This window comes from Uloborus diversus, chromosome 4, assembly GCF_026930045.1.
Source record: "Uloborus diversus isolate 005 chromosome 4, Udiv.v.3.1, whole genome shotgun sequence".
In the NCBI taxonomy this organism is placed as follows: domain Eukaryota; kingdom Metazoa; phylum Arthropoda; class Arachnida; order Araneae; family Uloboridae; genus Uloborus; species Uloborus diversus.
Window position 1 is genome coordinate 16,345,429 of NC_072734.1, and position 25,310 is coordinate 16,370,738.

The window sequence follows — 25,310 nt, forward strand, 5'->3', positions numbered from 1 at the left end:
TTTGGGGGCCCTTCCTAACTTGGGGGCCCTCGGCGATCGCCGACCTGACCAGTCCGGGCCTGGTTATGTTTGATGGAAAACTGCGTGTTATGACGTTATGCATGATGCCCATCCCTCCTAAGAGCAAAGGCGCACCCCCCCTCCCCCAATTATGCGAAAAATACCCCTCAAAACAACCTCCCTAAAAATTTCAATGGAGACTGCAACTTATTCCTAGCTTTTTACAATGAAGCATGATCAAAAACTTTTTTTTGATTCCTCAATTTGTTGTTGGTCTCCTAACTGAATAGTAGGCTAATTTTTTATTGGAAAATGACAACTGGAGTATACTTTTTTATACGAAAAAAAATTAGAGCAATTCGTCTTTTATCTCTAGAAACCTGTAAAAATGAATTTTTCAGTGTCCCATAACGTTTGGTCATGTAGTGTATGTTACTTGGATAGATGAGAAGTCATGTCAGCCTAGTTGAAAAGTCAAAGTAAAAGGGGCGACAAAACTGACAAGAGGCCTGGCTCTTGGTAGCCCTGAAAATAATTGCTAAGAAGAAGTTAGGAGTTGCAATGCTATAATTTCTTACCTCAAAGCCGATCATTTTGGAAACCTTTAAATTTTGAATGTTTCACCTCTGCTTTTATTCTTCTGATTTTGTATAATTTTGTTATAGCATGTGAACTTAGTATTTTTGACTTTTTTTTTTTTTTTTGCAAGGATTTGTTTCAAAACCTAATAAAGAAGGATTGTTTAGGAATGTTTCTAATTTTATCGTTTCTATTTAGCTTGCAACACAGCAGAAAATGTCCAACATTAAATTACGGAGTTCAGATGGAGAAGTTTTTGATGTCGATAGGGAAATAACAAAAACATCTGCCACAATCAAAACTATGCTTGAAGATATAGGATTCGATGAAAATGATCAAGAACCCGTGCCTTTGAATAATGTAAATTCCGACATCTTGAAGAAAGTTATCGAGTGGGCAACTTACCATCGAGATGACCCTCCACTTCCTGAAGACAATGAGTTAGAACTGAAACCAACAGATGATATTAAAGAATGGGATATCAACTTCCTTAAGGTATAATATTCAATTCTCTGTTGATTTATTTATCATTAATTGTGTCTTTTAATTGTGCATTATAGGTTATTACTAGTGATTTAAAATACTCGGGTACAGTCAGACTTCAATCCTTTTTAAGGTCTCTTAAGTCCCGGCTCACTGAATAGGAATTCTGTGTTATGTATCATCAGATTTATGGTCAGGTCGTAATACAATAAATGCTTGTAAGGTCATTTTTGTTTGACTTTCCCTCTTCCACAATACAGTAGAACCTCTCAATAAAAGGCACTAAGGGGACCGCAAATTTTTTCCCTTAAATAGAGGTGTCCCTTCTTTGGAGGCAACCGAGTTGATGTATGCAATGTATTAAATTGGTATAATTTCGTAATAAACACAAACTATTAACATTTAAGATAAAATGCTATAAATGATTCATGTATTCTGCATAAAATTCAAAATTATTGAAATTTCAAAATTTATTCTTTTTGTAATTAAAACTTAATAATAAATTTGGCAACTTTATAGTTTTGTTACACATAAATTATTTTGAAGTAATTCCTTACGTGAACTAGTTAGATTACATGCAATTTAAAATTCAATGCAATCTGTTCACTTTTCTAATTTTCTACCCAAAGCTATTCATGAGCAAGTTCACTATTCATCGGTCATTGGCCTACATGAATAACTTGTTAAGGGGAGAAACCATGCATGTAAATTCTTGCAAGAATTTTATAATAAATCATATTAGTATACATTAATGTGAAACTCAAGCCAGTTGAATTCTAGATTCTTAAATTCCAGTAAACTAAATACTTTGTATGCATTCACACATTAATTTTTTTTACAAAATTTTTTGCTGTTACTGTTTCTTAAATGGAGTGTCCCTTATTCAGAGGCAAGATCCGAATTCAAAGGGACTACAACCAGAAAAAATGTTTCTTATTTGGAGGTGTCCCTTAAAAAGGATTCTTAGTGAAAAGTCTTTTTCTCCTACTAGTGTTGCATAAAGTGCAGATAATGCAGTAAAAAGCAAGTATAACTACAGTAATGCTAAAAAAAATTAAGCAGTAGCTCAATCACTTAACATGTACTTGTTATGAGACATTTTTTTTTTTTATTAGCCATGAGAGAGCTAAGGGAAATTTTCAAAAAATGCTTAGAAACCATTGGACTTAAATTAAAGAAATTACAGCAGTCCTGTATTACTAATAATTTTAATCAAGGGTAGTTGTGCATCAGAACTTTGCTTAGGTACATTTCAGAAGAAAAAATTTCAGAGTTGTTTCAATGTTTTATTGGTTCCAAAATTGTAATTGATTTAAATAGATTAAAAGATTTAAATTGATTAATTAGCTAATCTATTTAAATGTAATAAATTAAATAAAGAATTAATATATCTACATGCTTATTTATTAACAAATATAATTGAATCGTTTAAAAGGTCACCCCACTTAATGAGGTCAGTTTTGTGAAGTCCAGAGGGATGACATAATATAGAGGTACCTATTTTTATTCTTCTGCTAGGCACGCTTCAAAAAGTTTCACTCGTAGTGACACTGCATCACTTTATTGGGATATTTGACCTGAAAGCACATTTTATACCTTATATATTGACAAAATATGCAGTACTTGTTACTGAAAACTAGCATGTTACCTCCCTATTAAAAGTAAGGGATTGTTTATCAAGTAATACAAAAGTTAAATAAAAAAATCAAACAAGCTTTGTGCTACATATCATTTGCTACTTATCTTTGTATAGCATTTAGAATATAAATGCTACATATCAAATAAGCTTTGTGCTATTATAATAAATTGGCATTTATTTACTGTATCGCTGAAATCGATGCTACATTTTTAATTAAGAACTAACAAACAAATTAAAATGACGAATTTAATTATTATGGACATGACTATTTTATTCAGGGTTGCTATTTTGTCCACTTTTTTTGTAAAAAGTTCGGGATGGCGGAAGAAATTGTACAAAATTGGTCAAAATTAACGAAGAATAAACTGAGTTTAATACATAAATTTATTGTTATGGTGCAGTAAAATTAGTACATAATTATAATACATCAGTTCTTGTCAATTAATCATATAATCAAATTCGAATGATTGTACACTTTAGAATCTAACAAATCCAAAAAAGTTGATCACACATTGGGTGCAACTAATTTTAGATTATAACTTACTTAAAGGTAATAAAATTTAACAAAGTGAATAAGATATTGAGGTGATTACATATTACAATAACAGAAATTGAACTCGATGGAACAGTCACATTAAATGCTTAGAGACATACAAACAAAACTAAGATATTTTCTTAAATTATTGATGACAAAAATTAATGAGGATGAAATGGATACAAACATTTAGAATATAATTAATAATATTTGATAATATAAATAAGTAAAATATCAAATTATTCTTTTGAAACCAATCAATATTTCATTAGATGTACTACAAAGAAATTTCTCAATTTTTGTAGATGTAACTAATGAATTTTTAACTTTTGAAAGCTGATAAAATTCATAGCAAGATTTTACAGAAAAGATTTGATGACTGCATCACTCCAGCTCACATTGCATCAGAAATACATGGGTGAAAAACAAACTAGACCAATAACAAACAGCAAGGAATTGGCTGAATGACATTGATGAAAATCTCTTGTCAATACTTATTACATTTTCTGTATTATTGAAACATCGCCATTTCTAGCAACAAACGTATCTTATTTTTCGGAGACAATCATAAACATAATCTGTCACGGGTGGGGGGGGGGGTATTGGTGGGAATCACTGAAGAGATACAGTGATTCAGAAAGTATTCCCAATTTCTCATGCAAACAACTTTTTCATTGCATAGCATCATCAGCACATCAGCAAGTACTGAACTTATTTTTTCAAATATCGACATAATACCAAGAAAGCTCAGAAACAGGCTTAGATTGCAAACTGGTAACACAAATTGCTAATAGCTAATGAGAGCGAAACTTCTAAGGATAAACAGCTTACTGGTGAAGCATTTTGACAATTATTAAACATTTTTAAATCTATGCAAATTGAATATTGTATTAAAATTTCACAGTATGCTTGTTATGCATTGTTATATTTTTTTTTCCTTGTTACGCATTATGCAATAATTTAATCTAAAAACATTTTTACTGTTACCGTATTTCTGATTATCGGCAGTCTGTTTATCTGCGGGTCTTTTCACTATTTTTTTTAACGGTTTTAAACTTATGATTGTGTTGTTCGTTTTTAGCTTTTACATATGTATATTTTTTACATTCAATGTTAGTAAATGGAATGTAGCAATGTGTTCAAGGGCACCCATATGCAAAATCTTAAGGGGGAGGGGGCTCAATAGTTCAACTCCATGGTTTAGCAGAATAGGCTCCCATGGTTAGCATTTTCTCCATGGAAACCAATTTCAGTATAAATTAGAGGTATTGAAATTTGATATTTTTAATAACTTATTCATTAATGGGTGGAAAAGAGATTTGCATACATTTTTGCAATTATAAAAGCACTTAAAGAAAAGAAGACTGGTAAGCTACCGGTAGCTTACCACTTAAAATAATGCTTATGTTCGACGAGCTCAACCAGTAGCGACCGGTCAATTGATCATGTGACAGCTAGTAAAGTCATCTAATGCTAAAGCATTGGAGGTGACCTCATTATTCTACATCATTATTTTAACCGATGTCCAGTCGCTCATCAAACACAACCATTTTCCAAAATTGTGTGGCAACCCTGTTAAAGAGACTCACATCCCTTTGCTTCTCACTACCTCAGATGGAAATATTAACGTTCATTCACAATAAATCATAAAATCTCCAGGACTTTCTGAAACTAAAATTATTCTTACAAATAATGTTTGAACCCATACAAAAAAACAATTCCCCCCCCCCCAAAAAAAAAAAATTACCATTCCTAATGAATAATTTCTTCAGAATTGTAGATTAAAAGTTTTGGAAGGATTTGTAAAATCTTCTCAAGATAAAGTACTGAAAAAGTTGAATTTTTGTTTTATTTCTTCATTTTCTTTCAAAATTTTATTTTTCAATGAAAATGAGAGCTAATTATTCAAGCATCAAAAGTAAAAATGGAGATAATTAGTGTTAGATAAAATATTTAAACAAGGTCTATATCTATATAGGAAATATTTAGCGTTGTTTAGCACAATTATACAAATTACACGTGTTTCGGGGTTTCAAGGAACCCCTTTTTCAATTGAAAAGTGTGAGCTTCTAGATCTAACAACATCCAGCAAATGTGTGTGTGAACGCTTAATTAGTGTATTGATTTCTAAAGTATATTCATGATATAAATGGAAAAAACTTGTCCTTCTACAGGAAGCTTTCATGCTTTTTAATTTTTTTAATTCTTCCAAATCTTTCTGTTGAAAAGATGGTTTTATGCATCTCCTTGTGCCCTAAAAGACTTTTTCAACAGCTAAATTTTTCCGGAAAAGTCGTATTTCTTTGCTGAAGTAAATATTGAATCTTTTTACATCTCACTTTCTCTCTTTTTTTTTTTTTTTAGTGGTACCAATTAAAATACAAAATTTTCTCACTCGTACATAGTTTTTTTCTTTTTGCTCTTTTGTTTTAAGTGAAATAAATACTTAACAGGCATTTTTAATTTAAATGCTAGTTGTCTTTTGTGTAATGCTATAATAATATTTGTAATAAAAGCTGTGAAAGAACTGAAACAGAAACCACTGTATGTTTGCTTTTGTTTTTTGTCATGCATTGTGTCACCGTTTTAGCAACTGTGTTTAGATGTTGATACGGATCAACTCAATGCTAAATAAATAGTAGAAAACTCATTCTGATCTTGTTTTTCTTTTTGACAAGGTTAATTACCTTCTATTTACATTTTTTGCAGGGTTAGCAAGGTTTTGGACACTACAGTAAAAACCATGGTGAATATCGACCATGGTTTTTACCATCCTGTCCGAAAGTGTGCAAAACTAAAACTGTATTTTTAGAGAAACTGTATTATGTGAGCAAAAATCAAAAACAGAGCAAAAGGTGCCAGAGTTATGTTTTATGTTGAATTTTTATTCAATGTGATTATTCAAGCATAAATATATATGTAACTAATTTATAGAGCTGATTCTAATCTAGTTACATAGAAATTGAAGGAACTGATGTGATATACCCCACCCTTGGCGATTTTTTCCTGTTGGCGCTAAGAAAGCGTCGCCAAGAAAACGATGTATGACGACATATGTCATACATTGTTCTTAGTGATGCTTTTTTAGCGCCAACAGGAAAAAATCAGATAAAAAAACATGATCAAAGCACTTCAAAACAGAATATACATAAAAACAACATAAAATCACAACAAAAAACATCACGAATATACTTTTCAAAAATACCAACAATAACCGCTCACCAATGATATATGTACCAATAGAAATAAAAGCTATTTTCCACCATCCATTTCATCGAACAAAAACTTTTCTCATACTCTGCTAAAAAAGAGCAAAGCGATTCAAATTGCGATGTTTAAAGCAGAAAACATCCCCAAAATCAATAACTATCTCAGCCAAAAAAGCGCTTAGTTACTCAAATGTATGATGTATGGAAAGTAAAAATGTCTCAACAGAACCATCTTAAACATAAACAATGCAAAAATACCATACATTTATTTGCTATCCAGACATGCTTTCAAAATACCTGTTATATTTTACATAATATAACACCTTTATATTTTTATAAAATGCTGTCAACTTATTTTCAGAAATTCAGTACCTAAAGAACCATGTTCATAGAATGTTTAAATAATTCGTGGCATCGATAAGAATTAACTTTTAGAACAAAATAACCGTACTATTTTTGTAAAATTAATTTACATACAGTAAAAATAAAGTTAAAAACTACCAAGAACCCCTCAAGGATTTGTAAAAACAAAGAATTTCGAAAGTTAGAGTTTTTTTTTTTTTTTTGAATTCAACTTACCTTTTTATGGTATAAATCCTCACACTCAGTCTAAAACAATACATTATATGACAATGGCACGTTACAGATACACACCACGTTGGAGTTAACTTTTAATTAACGTTCAAGTTTGAAGAAACTGACATTTTCTAATGTTTTTACTTCAAAACACAACTACTGAATTTAAACTAACACAAAATAAGCTTTCCTGTAAGGTATATTGCACGAAACAACACCTATCTCTCCTGCGTAAAACCAAGTAAACAACCCAAGTAAACAAGATTGAACAAGATTGCCTTCGGGTTGCCATGCTTAAAAAGTTATCGCCTCATTGGCGAGAAAAATATTTCAATTGTGTACAAAAAATCGGATGTCGCCAAATGGGGGGGGGGTATATCACATCTGTACCAAATTGAATTCTTCAAAATATCAATTTGTATGTATGTGTGCAAAAGAATGTGTTCAAAATCTAGTGCAATAATTGACGTAAATGCAATAAATGACAATTTTTTGTAGTAACAGAATGTATTATATTAAAAATATGAATTAAAAAAAGAAATTGCAAGTTTTAAAACATAAGCGCATATATTAACCACCAATTTATTGTTCTTTAATCTATGATTTAAAAATAAAAAAGAATTTTTGTTAAAACGTCATGGTAAAACTTATATGCCAAAAACATTAAAAAAATTAAGCTTTTTTTTGCACCTAAATGTTACACAAAGAAAGTTCACAACACTACCAAGACAACTAATTTCAGTTCCATTTGTAACTCAAAGAAAGGTTTTAAATGTGTAATATTTAGGTGCAAAAAGGAAAAGTTTCCTTTTTTAAATGGTTTTTGAAACAAGTTTTACATGATGTTTTAGCAAAAATTCTTTTTTAAATCATAGATTAAAGAACAATAAATTGATGATTTGATACAGTGAAGCACTGTTTATAAGTTTTTGAAGGGACCGTATGAAAAAAGCGTATGAATGAAGAAAAGTATAATAGGTCTAAGTTTATGTGTATTATCTCTGCAGGGACCAATTTAAAAAAATGTGTAATTGGTAGAAATGTATAAAAAGTGCTTCACTGTACATGCATTTATATTTTAAAACTTGTGTTATTTCTTTTTCTAATTCATATTTTTAATATAATACATTCTGTAACTATAATAAACAAAAGCTGTAGCAGCTTCACAAAGCTGTAAAAGACTCAAATAATTTTTTTTCCTTCAGTTTAAAAATTGTCCATTTATTACATTTAAGTCAATTATTGCACTATATTTTGAACACTTTCATTTGCACAAATGCATAAGTGTCGAAAAATTTGGTTACCATTATGAAAAGAAACTATTGCCAGCACATTGAACTTTTTAATGAAGACCGATTGGACCACCATATTTGCTTGTTCTATCAGAGTGCTCGTAAGAAAAGAGTTCGTGAAAAAAAGAATCATAAATTTATAAATGCTTGCTTTATTTTTATATTTCTGTTATATACGAAAAAAAATGGTTGTTGGATTTTAACTGTCTTATTGTCTATTTCTTGTTATTTTTGAGAAACACAGGGTCCGAAATACATTGCCTTTTGCATCTGTAACTTCAGGTTTTTCTGTACTTTACAGGGTTTGTATAGGTCATGGAAATCCTGGAAAGTCATAGGGAAAAAAATTACAGACCTGGAAAAGTGGACAACTAATATTTTCATTAAAAGTCATCAAAAAATGTCTTGGGCAGTAAAAAAAGTAACAATAGCTAAAAGAGCGTTAGAAATATTGAGTGATTTAGTAATATTACATATAAGTTGAATGATCTCAAAAACAAATCAGAGTTTTGGTATCCAATTTCATCTGCTTCTATAACAGCTGCTCGCCTTTTTTGTAATGTGATTTTACTCCTGGGGAGTCACTGATTTTGAATCCACCATTATTTTCAGCTCTTATATTATGTATTCTGTAGTAATAAACTTGCATTCTTGATTTTGCCACGCCCCCTCAAAAAAGTGTAATTAAATTGTACCAGAGTTAGTTTCAACTGCTTGTAAAAAATTCATTAATAAATTTACCAAAGTTTATCTTAATACATAGCTGCCAACTTGTACAATTTAGCCGTAAATTGTAAGATTTTTGGACATTTTTTACGGCTTATGGCAGATTTGTACGCAAGCAAACTGAGCACTTCTTTATCAGATAACAGCATGGAGAACATTTTAACCTATAAGAACTTACAGAAAACTGTTGGTCTGAACAAGTTTTTGGTAGACAACTTTTGAAAGCTGCAAAGTTAGCAACTTTTCAATGTTTAAGTTCAAAGAAATAAAAGTTAATTTATTTACTTATTTTTAAATTTATTTGTTTTTTGCTTATAAAAGCACAGATCATGTAAAGGTAAAGATTTGAAAATATTATAATACTTTGCTTTATAATATTCAAAAAAGTGTAGAAATATAGCCAGCATGTACATTGTAAGATTATTTAAGTTGGCAGCTATGTTAATATGTTGAAAATGAAGACTTAAACCAGGCAATAGAACATAGAAATAGGGGAATTCTAATACTCACAGTGGTGCACAACCTACAGCTTGCAAAACTAATCCCTTGTGGCCAGTTGAAATATTCGGTTTAGAAAAATGAATTTACTGAAAAACGTGGCTTTACTTTAATGAACACATATACTATCAAGTTACATGGGTGATTAGATGCACTATTGGTACCAAAAGAATGTTTTTATCAAGTGAATTTATTATTGGAAACTCAGTAATGACTCATTCAATTTTTGTCCCACTCAATACTATTCAACCCTAGTTATTAAATATGTATTAGACATTTAAACATCACACAGTGTATTGCATTCATTATATTTTTATTTTGCTTGAATTTATATGATAAAGACAAATAAGAATATTTTATTAGTTTCTGCAGTGTGCACTGATATTTTTTAAGTCACAAGTAAGTGCTTCAAAGAGGAAGTGGCACTCACGTAACAATTTTCTAATGGCCGTTAGATAGTAGCAGGGTTCGTACAGGTCATGGAAAGTCATGGAGAAAAAATAAGTGAATTTCAGACCTGCAAAAGTCATGGAATATTGAAATTTTCATTCTAAGTAATGGAAATTTGTTTAATGTCATGGGAAAATATCCTGGGCTAAGAGAAAGTAACAGTAGCTAAAGGAGCATTATAAATCTTGAGTGATTTAACAGTATTGCACGTATAAAAGCTATTAAAGCTGGAAATTTGAACAATCCCAAACACAATTCTGAATTTTTAAATCTCGTTGCATCCACTCCTGTAGCAGCCACTAGTCTTTTTATGCAATGTGATTTTACTGCTTGGACATCACTCATTTTGAATTTATCATTATTTTGAACACTTCTGATATTTTATATTCTGTAGTGGCAGGGCCGATCCTAGCAGGTGTGCAGCGTGCGCACCGCACAAGGGCGGCCAAAGCAAGGGGCGGCCCCAAGCTGCATCATATAGTTCTTTTAATCAAGCAAAATTCTTCAAGAATTTCTCACAAGATAACTTAGCGATAACTTATAATAAGTCAAATAAATGTGCTGAATTTTAAATGTTCAATTATCAAAGAAAGTGCCGATTTCCCTACAGCATAGCATAGTTTAAGAAAAATAGATTTTTAGGGAACATTGTGTTGGTTCATTGTCAATTAATATCTACTCTTTACACACATACTTCATTTGGTAGCAAAATTTGTGACAGAACCGGTAATCAGGCGTGGATACAGGGGAGTTGAGATGAGAGAAATGGCCACCTCCTGAAGCATGAAAGGGTACCTTCTAAAAGGGCCCAGTCGGCCAGCAATGTTTACCCCCAAGCTTTTATTGACCTAAACAATGAAGACATATTTTATATATTATATTTAAAAAAAACTGTGCTGATTAGACACTCTCGCAAGCATTTCAAACAACAAATTCTGTTTTCAACAATCACGGATGCGTGGAGAGACTGGAAAATTGCGACTCCCCCGAGAGTCAAACATATATGAATGACGAAATAAAATTTTGTAATTTTCCCCCTTTACAGCATTTGTTTCGAATTGAATTCACGAATGAACTGCCCGGTTTCAGATCAGGGCTCTTGCCTCGGGTAGTAAATTTAAACGTAGCTCCAAAACGAAGATTCAAAAAGATACCATGACCTCCTTGACGAGAATAAAGAAGGCTTAAAATTGCCTTTTTAGCCTACTTTCCCAGTAAAAGTCAGAAAAAGAAGAAAAAAGCATGAAAGAAGGCTTAATGCATCTTAAAAATATCGCGAAAAACAAAAAAAAGTCAAAAATAAATAAAATAATTAAATAAATATCGAAAAACTAAAAATTGGAAAGTAGGGTATTAGATGGGGGAAAATGTCTGTCTGTCTGTCCCCCCCCCCCCCCTAATAACTTTTGAATGAATAGTCCGATTCGAACAAACTTTTTTTTGTTCGAAAGATCTCGGCGAGGACACCTCATTCCCATATCTCACTTTTTGATTTGAACTATTTTTTGTTCAATTTTCAACACTTCAAAGAAACTTAACATTAGCGCCTACGGGGAAATTCAAGGCAATTCCGAACTGTGAGGCGAATTTGCTTCAAACAAACTTTGTAGGAAAAAGCTTTTGATGAAAAACTTGTATATAAAATATCTTTTTGATTTGAACAATTTTTCGTTCAATTTTGAACAGTTCAAATCCTTTAACATTAGCGCCTACGGGGAAACTGAAAGTCAATGTAGATTCCGTACTTGAAGACGGATTTTTTTCTAAACAAATTTTGTTGGAAATAGCTCTTGACAACAAACTCCTGACTCCGACTCCGAGAATTTTGGGGCACCTAACTCCGACTCCTGTGCCTGACAATTAGTCGGATTTGACGTATCTTATGTTTCTACATAAAGATATGCGCAGACGATTTTTTTTTTTTTTTTTTTTTGACAATGAAAAGTGTTTTTTTAAGTTGACATTTTATTGTTTTTATTTATTTTGGTAAGTGCATTAATTCATTTTAAAAATTATTTTTGGCAACAGGGGAAAAAGAAACGATTTTTTTTTTGATACGATGTATTTATTTTAATCAGCTAATTAATTTTAATTATTATTTTTTCGTTTTAAAAGCTGTTAAAGAATTTTTTTTTAATGGAAAAAAGTGTATTAGCTGCTTTGTTTAAAAAGTGCTACTTTTTTTTTTTTTTTTTTACAGGAATATTTTATTCCTGGAAATTAGCTTAAAATATTTTAAAAATATGTTTGAAACAATTTGCGATTTTAACCATTTTTGAGAATATTGATCAGGTACTGGAAAGTAGTATGGGTATACGGGAAAGTAGGCTCGTAAAGTTCTAGATGGAACTTCTTGTTAGGATTTTAATTTCGGAAAATTTTGCTGTTTGAACCACCGATCTTAAGGACCCAATTAAATCTCTGATTCACCCCTTCCACCTTAACTTAATCAAACATAGCTTGAAAATGTTGGCTTTAAGATCCAAAACGTGTTTTCAGAGGGCAGCCCTTCTTAATGTCATCAAAATTTGCTTAATGACATTTTTTGTATTTCTTTTTCGAAATTTTTGCGATGGAGTGCCCCGTAATCCATTCCCAAACATTACCACCAAAGATAGTCTCAATTAGCGTCTTAAGAGAGGCCCCTAATCTGACCCCATCAGTTTGAAATCGACTTCAGTTCCAAAAAACAGTTCGTGAGGGCACACTGAAACCCCGCCCGCTCTTTGTCTCATCGTTATCAAACAATGCGTAAAATACAATTTTCTAAAAAACTCTGGAGGAGAACTGAGCCGGCGCTAGGCCATCAATCGTCGAAGTGAGATGGACAAAAGTCTATAGTTGTGTTTTTCAGATATTAATATCGAAAAATATCCGAAAAATTCGCCCAAGCTTCCCAGTTTTGTTAACGTCACCAAAGATAGCATAAAATTGCGCTTTTAGAAATATCCACTTGGGAACCCCAAAACCCTTCCTTCCCAAAAAATAGCCTGAAATGGATTTTAGTTCCGAAAAATATTTCGGTTCGCAATACTTTCACGTTTTCCCTATCGTTTTCTAGCCAAAAATGGGTTTTTGAATCAATAGTGCCGATAAATTACCGGAGGAAAGCCGCCAAATCCCCTACCGTCACCAAAGACAGCATAAATTTGCGTTTGAAACTTCAATTTCAAAAACTTTCCATAGGAGGTGATTGAATCTCCCTCCCTCTAGCAACGTCAACCAGGGCCGTCGAGAGAGGGGGGCAAGCCTATGCATTGCACAGGGGCCCGTGAGAGATTGAGGGGCCCGCGAAGCGGGCCTAAGATAAAGATAAATCCCCCTCCCCCTTAAAAAAAACTTTTTAGTTTGAAGGAATTCTTTCTCTTAGAGTTAAGATTAATAGTTAAGATTATTAGTTTTCAATCGAAGTGAATTCAGTGAAAGTGATGTGGCTCGAAGTGAGAAATTCTACTTGTCCTTATCTTCATAGCCCACTATCGACGCCTTGAACCAAAAATAAATGTGACTTTTTTTTTTTTTTGCGTGAATTCCAAGGTTAAAAAAAATTGCTTCTTTTTGAAAGCTAAACAGAATTTTAGTGAAATGAAAAAGGAGTAAAGAAATTTAAAAAAAAAAAGACTTATAAATATAAGCGCTTGCATTTTCAGCGTTCGAAATTCAAAACATAGGCAAGCGACGCAGTTCGATGAAAAGATTCAAAATGTGAGTTGATTTAGTTTTGAGTACAGTGATACAAATTGAAACTAGTTCTAGTGTTGTTTCTAGAGCAAAAACGGGAAGGGGGCGATTGGGGGGCACTTTGAAAGATGTTTCCTTATCAAAGTGCATAGAACGCCCTTACATATCTAAAAAGGGCACAGTTATGTCACCATTAATTAGAATCAGTGCTGGATTTACCTATAAGCTAAACAAGCTATAATAACCTAGGTCCGCCGCTTCTTTGGGGGCCCCCAACTCTCGATAAAATTGCATGATTCGATTCTAAAAAAAAGGAAAAATACTTTTAAAAATGAATTTCATTTTCACGTGCTTAAAACCCTAAAGAACTTGGGGCATTTTAAACTTCTTCAAATGCGAGGAGGGGAGAAGGGATGCCAAAATATGCCATATTCAGCTCCTCGCTACATTCTGCATCAAAAATGTAAAAAAGTATGGTTATGACGTTCCTGCAACATATTGCTTGCTTGAGATACATTTTCGTGACTAGCATGTTCACATTTTGCTATTTATTTAAACCTGAATTCCGTATTTTGAAAGTTATTTTGTTATTGCCTGCTTTTGTATTACTTCTACTGCATACTGTCAATCTGTTTCGCATGAGAAAAATTACTACACTACCTCTATTCCTTTTCGTTTTCTGCACCAGTTGTTATTTAAAAATACAAGTAGTGCAGACTAACAGGGGTTTCTTACTAAGAATATAAAACTATACGATCAAGTATTAAAATATCAGAGATTGGAAAGTACAAATGAACTGCTTTGAATAATTTTAATTGTTCTAGAGGCCTTGAAAATAATTTAAAAAGTTTCTGATACTGCTTGAAAAGTGCTTCAATTTTATTTCCTATCAGTTGTATAAAGTATGATTTGTCCGAATGGTTAAGCTGTTATTTCCACCATTTCTTTTAAAGCATATCTTAATCTTGATCGTTTTTCAGTTAATTCAGTGTTCCGTTTGTTGGTGAGTTGATAAGGGATGATAGAAAATTAATTATACCGAGAGTCGATGTGAGCAAGTGACAATGCGTCATCGTTTCTCCCTCGTCGCTCTTCCTCTCTATCGATTAATGTCAACGATTCGTCGAACCACGAGCAGTTTGTATTTTGTATTGTCTTAGCTTGCAAAAGAGTATAAAGTTTAAGAAATTTTTGTTTTCCTTTTTTCTTTCCTCATGTTGTAGTTCCTATTATCCCATATTAGGCTTCAAAATGAAGAATTTTTTAGTGTATTTTTCAAAAATTTTCCCGGGGGAGAAACCCCCGGACCCCCTAAAGTTGCAGATATTCTACCCTCAACTCAAAGGAGATCCCTGCATCATTCTCCTGATATCCCTCCTCCTCCAAGGAGGTAAAAAAAACAGACAGCAGAAATATTTTTTATTTATTTAATTATTCATTTCTATTAAGTACACATACACACGCGCGCGCGCGTAGGAAAAGACACATCGTAAAGAAAAAAAATATAAAATGGCCTGCTTTGCTACCGATATAAAGTTGTCCGGGTAGCAAAAAGGGTCCCCCATACCTGAAATCGCAAATCAATTTTAAATATTTATGTGAAAACGGAGCCTAGAAAGAGGAGGCTAAAGATTAAGTAAAAAGTTAGGGGCCCTGAAGAAAGTTGCATAGGGGCCCATAAATCCTGTCGACGGCCCTGACGTCAACAAAGATAACCCAAAACTGCTTATTTAAAACTTCAGTTTCGGAAAATTTTCGGGAAGAGCGCCGATCTTTCCTAAGCTACGGTCACAAAAAAATAGCTTCGAATTGATTTCAATTTTGAAAGAATTTTAGGGGAGAACAACATTACTTTTCCCTTGAAACCTCGAAAAAGTTCCTAAAATTGCGATATTTGACGTCAATTTTGAAAATTTCTCCATGCACCTTGAGTATACCCTACTCTTTTCTCCTTGCAACTAAAGATTACTAAAACTATTTTTTGAACGCCAATTTCGATAATATTCTGGGAGCAATCTCCCCTTCCCTGATTCTCCCTCCTCCGTCTTTTCTCTGATGTCACCGAAAGCAGACTATAAAATGCGTTTTTACTACTAGTAAATTTTGGTATCTATTACTTTCTTCAAAGATATTAATTGTACCTAAGGAGTTTCTTACTATAAAACTTTTCTTCCTTTTTATAAGTTCATCATTCTTGTTTTTTCTTTCTTTTTTTTTTTTCTTCTTTTTTAAATTTGAACTTGATACAGAAATTTGAAGAAATATTTATATGGACGTCAAAGATTAGTCAAAATATGCAAATTATTCTTGAGGGGCGGCACATTAGATCTTTGCACACGGGCGGCCGACACCCTAGGATCGGCACTGTGTAGTGGTAAACTTTTAGGTTCTTGATTTTGCCACGCCTGCTCAAAAATGCAATTCAATTGCATCCAAGTTCCTTTCCCATCACTTGTAAAAATTTTATTATTAAATTGATAAGAGTATATCAGAATTTGTTGAAGATTTTAGAAAATAAAGATATTTAGTCAGGCGATAAAATACAGAAATAGGAAATTCAAATACTCTAAAGCAATAGTCCTGAACATATGGCCCGCATAACTAATCCATGTGCCCCATTGCTATTTTCAATATCAGAAATCAAACACTATGTTCTTGAATTTCTGAACATATTCATTTACATGCATTTGTAAATGCTCAAAAAAAGTAAACAAGTACAACTGAATGAAAAATCAGAACTAAATTTCAACTAAATATCCAATTTTCAAAAATATGAATTTACTAAAGAATGTGGCTTTACTTTGAAGTACCAAAATATTGTCAAGTTATGAGGATAATTAACTCGACTGTTGATGACACTGAAAGACAACCTTTAAAGTAAATTAATTGAAGCTTAGTAAAGACTTATTCAACCTCCCCTCCCCCTCTCTCTCTTCTTTATCATTCTGCCTGTTTATAAAAAAAATAGACATTTAGGCATCATGGTATTTCCTTCACTGTATTTTTACTTTATTTAAGTTTAAATTATAAAGATCAAAAAGAAATTTTTAGTTTAATATTTTTTCAGTCACAAGTAAGTGCTTCGATGAGGTGGTGGCATTCACATAGAAGTAATGCTCATTTCCAAAAATTGGCAAATTTGAAAGAAGTCATGGATTTTTTTATCCAAACAGAGTATAAACCCTGTAGTACTGTTCTCTTCATGTAACAAGGTGGTTGAAAATTGTATGAAGTCCTGAAAAAGTCATGGAAATTTTTTTAACCAAATTGAGTATGAACCCTGACTTGAAGAGCCAAGTGTGTCGATAGCTTTTTAACTTTGAAATTGTCATTATGGTGGTCGTTTTTATTCCCCCTCCCCTCCCCCCCCCCTCTCTCTTGCTTTTCAGCTACAATTTCCTTGGAAATGATAATTCTCTTCAACAAATATGTAATTTTAAAATGCTTTACTCCACAATTTAAAAAAAAGGTCATGTCATCACTTGTTCTCCCCAATTTCTATCTTATCTGCTCTCACTTTTGGTTGAATTCAAAATGTCTTTTCTGAGAAGAAATTCCTCACTAAATCAGAGTTCTTGTTAAAACAAGGCTCGTTATAGCCGAATTTGACTGTATACTCATATTTATGCAGTATAACCTCGGTTTAACAGTTGTCAAGGGACTGGAAAAAGTTATTGTTTAGCCGAGGAGCAGAGACATTCAATGCAGTTGAATCCGAACCAGTTAAATGTATCATTAAATTGAAGGAATCGTTATATCTGGTATTAGTTTGATCTAAGTTATACTGTATTTGAATGTTCACATTAAATTAATATTCAATGCAAAACATAACTTTGACATATTTTATTCTGTTTTTGATATTTTCGCACAAAATACTGTTTTAATTGTAGTTTTGGACAGATCAGTAAAAACCCCTGTAAATGCTGTGGTTTTTACTGTAGTATGCAAAACTTTGCCAACCCTGTTTCAAAGTTCTACATGTAGCAAATACCCTGTATATGACCCCCCCCCCCCCACCTTTTATAAAATGCTTCTTTTAATTTGATTTTTGTATTGTAGCAATGTTCCTAAAAAAATTATTTTTAGCAGGTAGATTTAACAACTTTATTCGAAATCATCCGAGCGGCAGATTACTTGAATATCAAAGGTCTTCTAGACACGGGTTGCAAGACTATAGCTAACATGATCAAGGGAAAAACACCAGAAGAGATTCGTATTGCCTTCAACCTCAAAGAGATTCCTCGTGAGCCCAACACGAGCGATGACATCGCTGACCCGCCTGCTGCTCCCTCAACACCACCTCCTCCTACACCTTAGGAGCTTCGGAATTTTGCAATTGTGATTGATATAACATCCCCTCACCCATCTGGGGGAAGGTGGACATTGTAAGGGACATTTATCAATGTATTGTGAATATAAAGCACCAAAACACATACACATGCAGAAACTCCCAAATAGTTAGATATAATAAATTTTTGTTCCCCTTATTATTTTTTTTTAATCATTTTATTTTTATTTGATTGCCTTATATATCTTGCCTTATGATTGTTGCATTGATCAACAGACTGCTTTCAGTTAAAAAGTTTTAGTCAACTAGTAAAATACGTTCAACCAAGTACTGGGATTTCGTACTTAAAAGTAGTATTGCTCAAATAGTTTTTTTCTTTTTTTTTTTTTTTTCAAATATATATATGTATATTTTTTCATTAATAAGATTTCAGCTTGATCTTTTTTGGTAAGTTGAAATATTATTAGTCTTTTATGGAAAATGTTACGTTGCTTTATGATTTACTGGGGGCCTATCAGCTGTGCGGAAATTTCAAAACCAGGTTAATGAACTCCTTTATGTGCTATGATAAATATTTGTGTGTTTTGTTTTTTAAGCTAAAAATTTAAAGAATAATCGCTTGAAAATAATAGTGACACAACTGAAATACACCAAAAATTAGATTTTTAATTGAAAATAATTTTAAAAAATTAATCTTTTATATGGATTAAAGACACAAGTCATTGATAGCAAAGTTGCCGGTGGATGGCAATTTTGATTAAAACCTAATTTGACCAAAATTTCTAGAAAATCTTAAATACTAGCACAAAAACTGCATGAAATAAACAAAAGGAATAGTATTAATCATTTTTAAGTAGCATTACAATAATAAGGAATTGTTATGAACGAAACAACAATAATTTACAAATCGCAGCAATTAAAAAAAAATGGATCTCCTGAAAAAACTGCATTTTTGAGCTGTGTCACTATTCTTTTGAAGCTGCAAATCGTAAAATGTATGATACTGAATACTTGCTGTTTAAACTGTCTAGTTTTTGTTCCTTTTAATAGTGTTAATGCATGTTCCTATTAATGACACTGATATCTTTTAAATAAAAATTTTACTCTGGTGCATAATTGACATGGCTTTATTTCTATTATTTTTTGTAACCCTTTTGTATGAGAAAAGATGTAAAGAGTAGTAAAATGTAGAGAGAATAAAAAAGGTATTAACACCTGTCATTTAGGGAGGTCAGAGGAGGTGGCAATTGCTCGCAACCTCTGCTTTTGAAAAAAATGTTTTCACATATAAGTGAGCATGATTTTTGAGATTTCTCGATAAATGTACATTATGTATAGATTTGATACCCCTGGTAAATTCGAAATGACAGGCCTGAGAGTATTCCTTTGGTTTTAAGATTTCATTTTTAAGGAATTCTTGTTTAGTTCATTGAGTTTGATTTTTAATTATTGAATGAATATTAATACAAGATATAAAACAACATTTGTTCACTGTTTAAAATGTAAGTTGTGTAGAAAATAAAGAGCTTTGTTAAAAGAAGTCTGCAAAATTAGTACACGTATTCGTCGTCAATAAATTGCTTAAGTTCCATCAAACATTTAAAAAAATGTTTATAATGACTATTTTTAAGTATTTGGCATTGTCACCAAGAATAGAAAATTCTTTAGAATTTTCGAGAAGTCCTTATTATAATTTTTTTGCACCACAAATTTATAATTAAGAAATATTTTCGGAATAAGTTCCTCATAGCATGTAGAGTAAATCCTAAAAAGTCCCCTAAGCTCCCATGTGAGCTTCCATCCAAAATGGCAAATCAAAAGATGGCCACCTATTACTTTTTGCTTTCCTTATAACTCAATCAAAAATGAAGATTTTTCAGTTCTAAAAAAAAACTGTATGCTATAAAAGTAATACTATTTTGATATATACTCTACAATAATCAATCAAAAAGTTCAAACAATTGTTTAGACATCAAAAGCTAAAATTTCTATTTTCTACGTAATATGCGGCAAAATAAATAAGCTACTAAAATAATATGTTATGGTGTTCTTTTTAAAATATGAACTTCAAAATGATTGATATATTCCATTTATTGAATAATAAAGTAGCTTTTATTCCATTTCTGAAAGAAAGCTTGCTGTTTCTAGTTTTGGAATGAGAATATGATAAGAGAAAAAAAGGGACCTTATAATGAATTTTCAAAAAATTATGGAATATCATTTATTTATTACTTTAAAAATGGATATATATCTTTTTGAGAAGCATGGTAAAATATATAGAGAAAAGATAGTAATGTCAGTAAAAATCTAGTAAAAAAAGCATCAACATTCAATATCCTCATCTTCGAAGCTGTGCACAGAAATTGAATTTTTACATGATTCACCTAAACAATACATGCAAAACTTAAAATACTAAAGGTCTGAGTTTTCATTGGCATCTAGATCAGTGTCGCAGAATTACTGTTAATTTGTAGTCACAAAACATTACATGCGGAATTCCTTCTGAAGCTTCGGGAAGTGACAAAAATGTGAACAGTCCATCTTTCATAACACATCTCCATTTAATTGGATTCATGTTTTTCCTAAGCCACTGTTGTACTTTTGAATAAACACACAATGAATGCTATGAAGCTACTGTTGCACTTGTGGGTGGAACAGTTATCAGGTGTTAAATTTTAAAGGAGTTTTGTTTTCTTCATTATTATAGCGGTTATATCGTAAGATGTCTAGAGAATAAAGTGTTACTCCCACCTAAAGGATGTTTCAGCAGCACTTTTGCAATCTGGTGACCTTTTCTGAGTGGATCAAGCTAAAAACTACTGAGCTGTGATATCAAAGAAGGCAGTTTTGGAGATTTTCCTTTTAGCAACTTGAAAGCTCAAGATTTATCCTTTCTGAATATAACAAGAGGATCCTTCAAGGGAGCCAAGGCTTCTTGTACTTTCAATATATTGTAACATTTTTCTGTGTATTAAATTGGTTTAGGGGTAAAAAATACAGTGATGTTGCAGACATAGGGGGAGGTGGGGTACGTTGGACAGCTTTCAATTATATATTTTAATACTATTGATATTTTTTTTTATGACCAACAAATAGCACCTATGGTTCTACAAATCTGATAAGGAAATCACATGGTACAGCTATATTGAACAAATTTTATTCAAGAAAGTGTTATTGCAATAGTCCTGAGTAATTTTCGGAGAACTAACTTTATTTTTTAATGGTTTTCATCAAGATTGCAGAAAAATGAACTTTTTTTAAAAAGTAAGTTCTTTTAGTTCACAATTATTAACATTTTTTTCATTTTTTGTCAAAAAAAAAAAAATATGACCACTTCTTCAGACCAAAAAGGTGGGGTAGGTTGATCCACTCTTTGTGGGGCCCATTGGACCAGACCAACCTGTCCCACATAATTTAAAAACTTTTTTTTTCTTAAATCTCAATAATTATAACACTGTTCTATGTGTTTGTATATTATACATTCATTTTATGTTAGTTTTGAAACAATAATAATGAAAATTTAGGGGGCGGGGGAAGCAGATATATATTTTATAATTATTTTTAAAAAAATTACTAAATTAATTTTACCAAAAGATTTATTTCATATCTGCACTTTTTTACTATTTAGATTTTCAAATATGCTTCCAATTTTTTACAAACCATTGTTTTCTAAGAGTAAAATATGCAATACATGCTATAATGAAGTTCCTCTATTAAACATAGGCGGATTTAGGACCGAGTTCCTCGGGGGCAGGATTTTTTTTTTTTTTTTTTTTTTTTGAGCAACATTTTTATTGCCCCCCACTCCCATGTTTTTGTCTGTTTCCTGTGATAAGTCCATGCTTTACTTTTTTGTGTGTCGTTTTTATTAATGTGTGTTTTCATGCTGTCCTTTTTTAATTGACTTGAAGAGAGGGAGCTAGTATCAAGAGAGTGACGCAAGGCTCTTTTTTAACTGGGAAATAGAATATCTCTAATTTTAGGGGGCCGGGGGTTTCTCCCCCGGAGGGTATTTTATATAATGGATATAAAATTCTGCAAAATGGATATAAAATTCTGCATTTTGAAGCTTTATGAAGGTTAATTGGATAGACATAGAAATTGATAACTAGATTATACAGTTGCACAGTATTGTTCAAACTTTGTAAGAAACAGCCATTTTAAGTTTGAAAGAAAAAATAAACTATAGATTTCTCATTACAACAACCTTTTTTTAATTATAAGTAGTGCAGAAAGCGAAAAGGAATAGAGGTAGTGTATCATTTTTCCCCCCGGCTAAACAGATTAACAATATGCAGTAGAAATAATTGGAGCCCACTTTGCTTAGGATTTTCAAAGACTTATCTTATTATTTTCAAGGACTCTAGAATAAATAAAATTATTTAACGCACTTCATTTGTTCTTTACAGTCTCTGATATTTTAGTACTTGATTGTAAATTTTTGCAGTCCTGCTCCAACTTTGTAAGAAATAGCTATTTAAAAGAAAAAGGAAACCATAGATTTTTCATGGCAACAACTTTTCTTCAGTTGCACGAGGGGCAGAAAACGAAAAGAAATAGAAGTGGTGTGTATTTTTTTCCGTGCTAAACAGATAGACAATATGCAGAAGAAATACGATAAAAGCAATCAATGAAAAAGAATTTCCAAAATACTGCATTTGGGATTGAATAAATAGCAAGATATGAAACATCTGAGTGACAAAAATTTATTTCAAATAATATGTTACAAACGTGAGAACCATGATTTTTACATTTTTAATACAGGATGTGGCAAGGAGCTGAATTTGACATTTTTTGGCATTCCGCCCCCCTCTACTATTTGTTAGAAATTTTAAAATTTAAGGTTTGTAGCCACACGTTTCCAAATATTCAATGTTTTCAAGCACTTAAAAATGAAATTAGTTTTTTCAAGCAACTATCATTTTTTAAGAGACGAATCATGATTTTTTTTTTTTTTGGAGAGTTGGGGACCCACTTCAAAGCAGAGGCCCTAAGCAATAGCTTGTTTATCTTATAGGCAAACTCGGCCCTGTTTGTAATTCACTCTTGCCTGCAGATTTTTGCTTGATTTTTTGTAATTTTTACGAAAATTCGTCAGTTTTTACGGTTAAAGGATTTTTACGATTTTACCAATCTTTGTAAGGTTTTTATAGCTTATGATCCCTATCAATACTGTAACGGATCCGGTGCGACTTCCAACTTTCTTGAAAGGACGACACAGTTCTTGAGAAAAACACAGGAGATTTATTTGCACTTATGTACAGGAAAGATCGGCTAAATTAATCATCAGCAATTAAGCAAATATCAATCAACACCGTAAACTCAACGGTTACACACGTATTTACATTCAAATGCGCAAAACTACTGCTCAAAAGGCTCCACAAAACAGAGCAATAAATGCTCTCCAGCGTACCGCTGCAACGATTCACAAACAAAAACTAACTCGAGACTGACTTTTTATCATGCGTAACGGCTTTTTATACACATCGAAAGAGACCTCTCAACTATTCCAGAAAATGCTACACCGTTCTACACTTTCTTATTTCTTTCCATTCGCAAATTTTATCATTCAGAAATTAGTTGACCGAATACTTCAGCCGAATGTACGGGGGCTGTATATTCATTACAAGAAACTATTTACAGGTTACGTTACTACAATAATTTTAGATAAAAGTAAATTTAATAAACGCCAAATCTAGCTAAATTACGACAAATTAATCGCAAAAATAATTACTCTTTACAGAATTTTTAACAATACTATCTGCAAGCCTTTGTTCTCTTTTCTTAATCCTTACTACTTAAAATTACACCTAGCCTTACAATACAAGATCCTATCAGCAAGTCTATTAGTCGTCTTAAACTGACCAAAAGTGACCTGCTTTTAATTAAGAGCTCTTTTACGTTTTGCCTCCCTAAAGATCCACGTGCGCCACATCTTCCCAGAGACTTCCTTTCCCTTCAGAGGAACGTAGTCCCTAACTTTTTTCTAATTTTCCTTGGAATGCTGCCCACTGAAGATCAGCATCATCATTTTCTTCGTTTGAAAAAAAAAAAAAGCTTTCAACTTTACGTTTGTATTACGAAACCAGTATTTCCGAAATTTGGTGCCAGTCTGAAATTTTTGCTTTTTTAAACTTCAAAGTTGGGCCTTAATCTAATGGATTTGTGATCACTGGCTCCAATATGATCCCCTATCTTCAACCCCTGAACGGAACTTCTGTCATTACAAAAAAAAAAAAAATAGCTTAAACTGCAGCATGCCAAGTACCTTGGGTAACAGTTTGATCTAAAAAGCAATCGCAATCACAAAAAATTATCTTCTCTGCTGCCATTGCCTTGGGAAGTTGAAATGTCCATCACACACACACACACAATAATTATAAACTCTTTTTAGCCATTATCCCTAATTATGCGATACATCTCCTCTTGATCCTGATTGGTATTAGGCAAGTCGGACTGGCCCGCCGAACAATTACCCATGCGCCCTAGAACGCTCTCTGTGGACCTCCGCTTTTTTTTTTTTTTTTTTTTTTTATTGCTCCCTCAAATCTGTGCACCTTCGGTTTTTTCACATATTTTTGTTTTGCGCTTTCAAACCTGTGCAAATTCGTTTTTTTTTTTTACTTTCCTTTTTTTTTCTTTTTTTTTTGTGACCTCAAACCGGTGTTCCTTCGTTTTTTTAAGCCCTTGAACCTGTGCGTCTTCTTTTTATTTTTGCACCCCCATATCTGTGTGCCGCCCTCAAACTTTAGCACCGTTGCATTTTTGTGCCCTCGAACCTGTGCGCCCTTCTGTTTTTCGTTCCTTTTTTTTTCTTTTTACTCCATCCCCTAATTTTTTTTTCCGTTTTATTTTTATTTGCACCCCCGAACAGACGCGCTTTCCTTTTTTTAAAAAAAAATATGTATTTATTTTTGCGCTCTCGAACATGTGTGCCTTCGTTTCATTGCGTCCTCAAACCTGTGCCCCCCCCCCCGCCCTAAAACCTGTGCGCCTTGGTTTCTTTCCTTTTCTTTTTCTTTTTTTTTTTTTTTTTTTGTGCGTTTAATTCTGAAACTCCTTCGGTTTTTCTTTTGCGATCTCGACCCCGTGTGCTTTCGTTTGTTTTCATTTTATTACATTTTTCTTCATTTGCGTCCTTAAGAGTGTGCTCTTTCGTTTTTTTTTTTTTTTTTTTTTTTTTTTTTTTTTTTTGGCACCCTGAACTTTTTTTTACTTCCTTTGACAAAAAAGGAAGTACAGTCAACTCCCGCTACAAAGCGATCTGACATACGCGAAATGGCTATAACGCGATTTGTTCAACAGTAAAGAATTTTTGAGCTAGTGTGAATTCCTCTCCAGCAACATGAAAATT

General features: G+C 32.3%; 1 protein-coding gene across 2 annotated transcripts; it reads left to right on the top strand.

The window, feature by feature from the left end:
• Positions 1 to 795: 795 nt before the first annotated feature.
• Positions 796 to 19,496, top strand: LOC129221553 (S-phase kinase-associated protein 1-like). 2 transcript variants are annotated; one of them, XM_054856047.1, is made up of 2 exons: positions 796 to 1,074; positions 17,758 to 19,496. In XM_054856047.1, the coding sequence occupies exons 1-2, from the start codon at positions 796 to 798 to the stop codon at positions 17,983 to 17,985; spliced, it is 507 nt and encodes a 168-aa protein (XP_054712022.1). In that variant the 3' UTR covers positions 17,986 to 19,496. The 2 variants fall into 2 exon arrangements, with proteins under 2 accessions (XP_054712022.1, XP_054712023.1); XM_054856048.1 differs by having other exon boundaries at positions 797 to 1,074; positions 17,755 to 19,496.
• The last annotated feature ends 5,814 nt before the right edge of the window (positions 19,497 to 25,310 follow it).